The following is an 8,446-nucleotide window of genomic DNA, read 5'->3' as shown; positions in this document are numbered from 1 at the left end:
TGCATTTCTGTATTTAAATTGACATTTTCCATTACATTTGTGCAACGTTTGGTGCAAAATGAAAATTCAATTATATAATTTAAATCTGCATATTAAACATATTACTAGTTTTAATATGTAAATTGAATACATATTTTAACACTTTATAAGTTACAAAATTAGAATGAAATTGTATTACAGAAATGATTAGATAGTTTTAGCTGTTGAAAATCCAGCTTTGCATCACAGAAATACATTATATTTTTAACGTATATTAAAATAGAAAACCATTATTTTAAATTGTAATAATATTTTTCGGTATTTTTGATCAAATAAATGCAGGCTTGATGCGCATAAGAGACTTCTTTTTTTTAACATAAAAATAGTAATGTGTCCAAATTTTTGAACTAGGCTAGTATTGCTGCATAATTATCAAAAACTAGTGCAAAATCAGTTTTTAAGTGTGTTTTTTTTAACATTCTGACATAAACACTCTGTCAGCTAAACTGTTTACTTCTGAATATTATAGTTTGGTTCCAGAACATGATAAATCCATTTTGATTCATTTGAGTAAAAATGTGTTTTCTTTACCAAGAAAGTGGCAAGATGAGAACCACTATTTTCTGTTTCAAACTTTCACATAGCATCTTTAGGTTATAATATCATAAAAAATTCAAATCCAGATTTGGATTTTCAAAGATTTATTATAAAAACGGATTATTTTTCCCCAAAAATGCAATAAATTCATGACACTTTTTTTTCAAAATGCTATCATATTGAAACTGTTGAAATCAGCCATCACTAAGAAATATCTCCTGAACTTTTTTGATGGCGATCAGCTCACAAAAACTGATTTTGCATGGGCACTTTGCACTGCTCCCTGAATCGACGTATAAACACTTTTTTGTACACATTGACATGCTAATTATAATCAAATGCATTTTGTTTTAATAAACACAATATTATCATTGATATTTGTTTGAGGGCACTTTTGATTAATTTTGAGTTTTTTCCTCAAGTTACCTTGGCTCACACCGTTGGTTTCTGTCGTTGGGCCGGGGCAGGGTCCGGGGCTTTACTTTCACGAACACATCGTTTCTACTCTCCATCTTCGAGACTGAGTGTTTTGACTGCATACTGTGTCAAAAGTCTGCGCGTTTGAACTAACAAGATACAGGAATATCAGACTCAAATAATCGCTGGACTGACTGACCTTCTCTAAGCCTGTGACGTCACTAACAGAACTGGCGCGCCTGTGACGTCATATGAGTGCACGCAAGCGCGAAGCTTCTCCAGTGTCTCAGCTGCGCGAGATCAACGCGAACTGTGTAAAACACATTAAAAAGACATCATTTACTCACCCTTGTGTCGTTCCCATCACAAATAAAGATATTTTGAATGAAATATTTGACTGACAGTCAAGGTAACTACCACTTTGTCACTTCAAAAAGTTCGTAAAGAGATTGTTAAACTAATTCGTATGAATCGAGCAGTTTAATCCACGATTTCTGAGGAGCTTTATTTGATGAACGATTTAAGCCTTATTTTCTTTTCTCATTCTCTGAGTCCCCAGGCCAGAAACTGGCAGACAAACACAAATTCAACCTTAAGGGTTTTTATTATAAAATGAACAAATACACTTTAATATAAACATGTATTAACAATGAACAAATACACTATATTAACATTTATTAACAACACAATTTTTAAACCACAAAATAACAAGTAAATTAGCCTATATTTACTGTAGGCTATATGATTAAAAGAAAAACATCATTCTCTTTCACACACAAACTCTCTTTCACTCTATTTAACATTAAATAAATTCCTTTTGCAAATGTCAAGTCACCATTAAATATATAGCGCTATATAAAGATATACAGTCGATAATTAGAGTCACTGACTAATTACATGCAATGCTAATTCAGTGCTACTGTGCCAGCTATTGTGTCTAACGCAATTCTGTATCTTTGCCAAAGCAGAATTATGAGTATTTCACCAGTGACCTGTGCATGGGGGACCAGAACCACAAATTCAGTAGTTATGCACAAAAATATTAGCTGTAATCTTACTGTCACTAACACTAATTACATAAGTACATCATGATTACTGGTGGGTTTTAACTGTAATAAAACTTTTTCATTTATGTTTTACTTTCTTTGTAATGTTTTTTTCCATTAAAATAATATATATATATATATATATATATATATATATATATATATATATATATAAAAAATATATACACACACACACACACACACACATTCTCATCCTTCCATCACAGGAATAAATTACATTTTAAAATACATTACAATAGAAAACAGTTATTTCGAATTGTAATAATATTCCACAACATTGATGTTTCTACTGTATTTTTTATTAAATAAAGCCTTGAGAATAATAGACTTCTTTCAAAGACATTAAAAAAATCATAATTATTTCAAACTTTTGTAGTGTATATACATATCTCAAGCAAAGTAACACTTTGAAAAACTTTTAGAACAATCCATCTGAATTAAATGTCCATTGTCCAGTGTCAATTTTGTAGTTTATTACAAAACATCATGACACACACAGACACTTCAGTCTCTTCAGACAATCACATGATGTCCTGATAAATACACAGGCAGAAATGTCAGTGTTGGTCTGTAGAAGCGCTGCTGTTGTTTTCATCCTCGTTCTCCTCCACATGCTCCTCCTGTGGTTTCTGCAGGTCTGTCTTACAGTGCTCCCAAACCTCCGTCTCAATGTACTCCTTCTGCTGCTCGCCGTCACCCCGCGTCCTGCAGGGTCTGTTCCTGTAGTGCAGAAACAATTCAGAACTCATATGGCAGCCATCTTAGACTGGATGGATGAAGTATCACATCTATGGGATTGTTTATGTTACCAATTTCATTGTAGAAATGTGCAGTACACAGCTTTTATTATCCAGAAAGCAACATAGTTTTGGCCCAGATCCGGCTCACATCCGGTACTCGTGGAATCCACATGTACCAGATGTGTCCCGGATCTAGGCCGACACTGTTGCTGTCTGGGTTGGCTACTGATATGACTGAACATTTAATGTGAGTGGATATGATTAAAACATGTTTATTCTCAGGATTTAAACTTTTCAATGAGTGAAAAAAGTCTATAATTAAAAATTAGCTCTGGAATTCTGGGGATTTGCTCTGAAGTTCAGAACCTAACATTTTGATAAAGTTAATAATTGAAAAACTTACGTTTTGAAATAGTAAAGTGCTATAAATACAGCAAGCATGACTGCAAAGGTGACTGTGATCAGTAAGGCAGCTGGAACAGCTGCAAATCAGAAAAGAGATAACAGTAAATACAAGACAGCTTTGGGTGACTTTATTTTTTAAAGTCACCATGAAACCAAAATGGACAAATTCTTTTTTTAATTTTTTTTTTTTTATGGAATATTACGTGTTTATTATTTAGGATTTATCCGTGCACATCATTTTATATATATAATCTCATGACCTTTCATCAAAATTATTTCCCCTCCTCAACAATCCAATCATCTCCTGATGGACAAGTCCCGCCCTTCATTTCACTCAATTATACATCACAATAAGGACAATAGACTTTTGCAACTTCCATTTCATGCATGAAAGTCTATGTGAACCAGAAGTTGCGACCGACTATATTTTCTGAGTGAAACGGAATATTGAATGAGAAAAATAGAGGGCGTGGCTTGTTTTTTCCTTTGGGAATTGATTGGATTTTGAAAAGCAGGTGTTCCATTCAGCACGCTGTTCATTTATTTATTTTTGTGGATTAATTTGCATGGATAAATTGTTTTCCACAAGACTAGTAATGTGCTCTAGTGAAATAAATAGGATCAATTTTGATTTCATGCCGACATTAACTGAACAATAGCTTCTGTCGTATTGAAAGCAGCAGTTTACCATCCATTGTGGTGCCGCTCATGGGCAGATGTTTCCCTTCATCATCCATGTGGTTAACGGAGGAACCGTGAGAGCGCGAAGAAGGAACCGAGGAAGAAACGGAACTGAGTGGAGACGATGGGGAAGGTTGTTTAGAAAATGGGGTTTTCCTCAGATGAACTCCAGATTGAGCATGTGTTGTGATTGGCTTTCTTGTCGTTCTGGTTGCGGCAGCCTGGTTTTGTATCTCGAAATCTGCAACCAAACAGAACCAAAAGGCTTGTTACATAACAGACATGGCTCAGTGGTTACGTTCACCTCGATCAAGCATTTACCAATTCATCCCACTCACTGCCTTCCGTTTTACCGCATCCCTGGCCCTCATAGGAAACCAATCTGTGATGATGTCACATCCAGAATTTCCTATTTACTTGGCACACTAACAATTTGTGTTGATTTGATGCCAAATGACACACAAACTTGGAAAGGAGTACATACAAAAAAAATGTGCATCAGAAATTTAGGTTGCTATAGTGTTAGGGTTGGAATAGGATTTGGTTGAGGGTTAGTTGCATGTAATTATGCATAATTTACTGTAATTACTACAGTGAGTACATGTAACATATGTAACAAGGACACTGTAAAATGTTACCGAATTTTTTTAAAACACATAGTTAGCAATGGAATAATTAAATGACAATACTACAAAAGTATGAATTAGCATTTTCATATTTCTGTGAAATGACGAACTTGAAAAGGAGTACTTAAAACGTATTGGCTGTTTTATTATTAATTTACAATCAATGGGACTCATTCACTCACCACTTGTATGCACATCTTCGTGCATAAAATCTGCGTATGAACCTTAATGATTCGTCTTTTGCATTAAAATTCAAATAAAATTCTAAATTTGCTCTAAAATATTGCACCAATTGAAACCACATGCATGCAAAAAAAAAAAAAAAAAATCACATACAGTTGCCTTAGAAGCTAGAAATTTTAAAAAGCCTATGTTTTAAAAAATAGAATTAGTGTCTAACTAGTGACTTCACAAAAATATGAATTATTTCTGAGCAATAGTAAATCAAATAAAACAGGCACAGCTCATGAAAGGTCAGAAAAATCCATATAAAACTGCTAATTTAGTTTTAATTGGTTTAATTTGAAAATGGCACACTGCGCTTTACTTGACTATCTTGATGTGAATGCCAAGGATCAGCCCTTGTATGGAGATGATTATGCCGTATTTTATGCAAATTACTATCACACGATGCAAATTTAGAATATGACAAATTCATTAAAGGTACACTATGTAACTTTTTGCCCTCTAGCGGTTAAAAAACAACTCTTCATTTTGCTGCAGAACATTGTTTGGTTGTGCTTCGGCTCTGCGTGACTGCGGATGAATATGGTTCTCCTGCTGCTCATAAAACATTCACTACTAGGCTTAAGAGATATAACCAGTTTAGATGGAAAAGATCTCAAGCTGACTAGCTGAAGATGTTACTGTAGCTTTACCCATTAACAGACACGGTGCTTCCTTGAAAATAAATTCCAGCACAGCGCCGCAACAGCCATAATCAAATTTACCTTCACAATAAATAATGCTTTACAATCAACTTTGTTAGAGAGCTGCATAAGACAATTTATTGTTCAATATAATACCTTACTAACCCATTGAGTAATAAAAACGCCATCTCTGCATCGCTTTTACAACGTTTCAAAACCCTCAGTTCTCGCCATCTCCAAAAAGCCAACCTGATCTCACGGCAATTCGTACGAATTAGTCACATTTTACTCACTCCTACGAATTCGTACGAATTGGTCGTGAGATAGTGTTGGAAAAACCAAGCCAATGTTGATTCTTGTTTTATTACGAGCTATCGCATTCTCCATGTCAAACTTTCTCACTCATTGTGACAACTAACTTTTTCTCTAATTAAGGAAATGACGAGACACGCACGGGCGAGTGACGTATGTACGCAATTTCCTGCGAAACCATCACGTTACGTCGAAAATATAAAGACTTATAATAGGCTTACCATAGTGAATCAGGGTAAGACAAAACACGTTTTGGAGGTAGGATTGATGATGTATTGACTCGTTATTTAAATGTTCATTTTGAACAAAAAAAAGGTTACAAAGTGTACTTTTAAGAAAAAAAATATGTGTGTATACGTTAGGGGTGGAACGGTACACAGAAGTCACGGTTCGGTTCATACCTCGGTTCAGACATCACGGTTCGGTACGAGTTCGGTTCAATGGAGGGAAAAGCAAAACAAAAATGCAGAAGGCTTGTGCATGTCTCAGGCTGTACCACCAAAGGAAAATACATTACTTAAGCCTTGTATTTTTTTCAGTTTATTTGTAGTGCATTGACAATAGTTTTATATAATTAGTTTATTAATTAAATTACTTAAAAGACAAAAAGACCTTGAGATATGTTTGGTAATTGTGCCTGAATGAATTGAAAATTAATTTGCTATATTTCAGATCAATATATTTGTTTTCCTTAAAATTTTAATTAACAGTAACTTAAACACTGCAGTTTGAATGATGTCCTGCATAAACAAAATGACGGAGTATGTTTTTATGTTCACACTGTTCGATTGCGCGCCACACACACACACACACACACACACACACACAAATATAAGTAAGCACTTCGCGACTTTTCGATGACCGCGCCTCTCTCTATCTCTCTCTCATACACACACACAACATAGCCTATTCCAGCATTGCAAATTGCAATCTTTACATCGCAGCCTGCTTCAGAGCTAAGGCGGGGCTACAGATTAGGTGTCCCTAAAGAACCCGCGTATCTAACAGTAGTTCCGCATTACATTCATTAATTTGCACACGAGTTTTATTTATTTTTATACCGTGTATTCTCCGTGTAAATTTATGCACCGAACCGTGATGCCCGTACCGTTTCGGTTCAATACGAATACATGTACCGTTCCACCCCTAGTATACGTGATTGCCAATCATGGATACGTAACCACAGTATCTAACAATTATTCACAGTCAAGCCAAATATTTTACCTGTTGAACTGAAGCAAAACACATCAAATTCTTTATTGGGATCTGCACGCCACACGACAATCCCAGTCTTGCCACTGCCACAGTTCGCTTTAACCTGAACTCGGGGAACAACAGCTATTTGCTCGTCTATCCATCCGAACCTGAGATTTAAAAAGAAAAAATGTTATTTAAATTGACAATTTAATGTGTTTATATAATGGTCCATTGTACATTGTTTTTACCTGCATGACTCCATGTTTCTGTGCCTCTGTCACCTGTGCTTTGCTTGCAATAGTCAAACCAAGATGCTCACAAAGATCTCTGGCTGCCGATGCATTTAAGGCGTATTCCTTTCCAATGGAAATTTCAGTCACACCGGAGATGGCTTGTTTAGGGTTCACTGCCCATTAGAGGAACAAAAAAGAAATATAATGCAGTTAACGATTTTGTATTACAAACTGTTAAAGGTGAGTCAAAATAGTCAAATTGTTATTATTTATAAGCGGTCTGAGTCATGTATAAAGTCATTCCATATAATCTAGGCATTCAATATAGACATCTCATTAAAAGTAGTAAACATCCAAAGATGATTAAGATAAATAAATGCCCTTATACCTTTTACCAAATGGATGTCAAAAGTTAGACTAGACATGAATAAACTATTGAAAAGTGTCGTCTTAATCATCATCATCCAGACTCTTGCCATGGTGGTGAAGTCTGCTCACTGTGAGTTTCTGAGCGAAGTGTGAGCTCTGATGTGTCCTGAGTGCCAAGCGGAGAGGTTATAGGGAGGCTAAACTCCCCAGGGGAGCGGCCTGTGCGTAGAGGGGCGGTTATTACATAAATGACCCGTACAAAGTGTCATGACCAAGCCAGCGCGGTGGGGAAGAGGAAACAGGAGGTGCGCTGGCATCTATGAGGGACGGGGCTCTTCAGGAGTCTGCTTCAGGCCAAGGCGAGAATGTTTTCACCATGAAAACACCCAGTCATGATTGAAGACCTGCTGACGCACTGCACCACACAGTCAAACGTTTACATCCTTTGTGTCATAGCAAGAACGGTAGAAATCCGTAACCAATGGCAGGAAATCCATAAGCCAGAGGAAAATTGTCCAGTCATTTCAATATCAACTTTTACAGTGTCTTTGTTACATGTAGTAGTAACAGTAAATGATGCACAATTACATGAAACTAACCCTGAACCACAACCTATTCATAATCCTAACCCATATAAGTGCATGTTGCTAATTAATATTACCCAGCATTAAAATGTGTAATTATACTGTAACACTCACACCTTAAAATAAAGTGTAACCCAACTTTGTCTCGGATGTTTTTCCTAAATTCCCTGAGACAACTGATCACTATGGAAGCCAATTTTCAATAATGACAAACAGTTGAAACTATTAAATCAAAATGATGACATAAAAGGTCAAAATTATGAGATACTAAGTCATAATAATGACATAAAAGTAAACAATTATGAGATAAAAAGTCATAATTATTACAAAAAGTTGAAATTAAGATATACTAAGTAAAAGTCAGAATTAT

At 35.4% G+C, this 8,446-nt stretch overlaps 1 protein-coding gene across 1 annotated transcript; it reads right to left on the bottom strand.

Annotated features, from left to right (window-relative positions):
• Positions 1 to 2,337: 2,337 nt before the first annotated feature.
• On the bottom strand, positions 2,338 to 7,670 carry LOC311078692 (uncharacterized protein). The gene is made up of 6 exons (XM_084107670.1): positions 7,512 to 7,670; positions 7,139 to 7,296; positions 6,918 to 7,057; positions 3,894 to 4,127; positions 3,204 to 3,282; positions 2,338 to 2,780 (listed from the first exon to the last, which is right to left on the bottom strand). Exons 2-6 carry the CDS (start codon positions 7,150 to 7,152, stop codon positions 2,618 to 2,620), a joined length of 630 nt encoding a protein of 209 aa, XP_083963796.1. The 5' UTR covers positions 7,153 to 7,296; positions 7,512 to 7,670; the 3' UTR covers positions 2,338 to 2,617.
• Positions 7,671 to 8,446: the final 776 nt, after the last annotated feature.

This window comes from Abramis brama (assembly GCF_963993115.1).
Source record: "Abramis brama genome assembly, chromosome: 3".
Taxonomy (NCBI): Eukaryota; Metazoa; Chordata; class Actinopteri; order Cypriniformes; family Leuciscidae; genus Abramis; species Abramis brama.
This window is presented reverse-complemented; position numbering and strand designations above follow the sequence as displayed.

Excerpts from the sequence above, each read along its gene's own strand:
- LOC311078692 (XM_084107670.1), bottom strand. Across the intron at positions 4,128-6,917 it reads GTTTTGCTTCAGTTCAACAG|ATTTCGAGATACAAAACCAG; the intron begins GTAAAATATTTG and ends GTTTGGTTGCAG. Across the intron at positions 3,283-3,893 it reads GAGCGGCACCACAATGGATG|CTGTTCCAGCTGCCTTACTG; the intron begins GTAAACTGCTGC and ends TCTGATTTGCAG.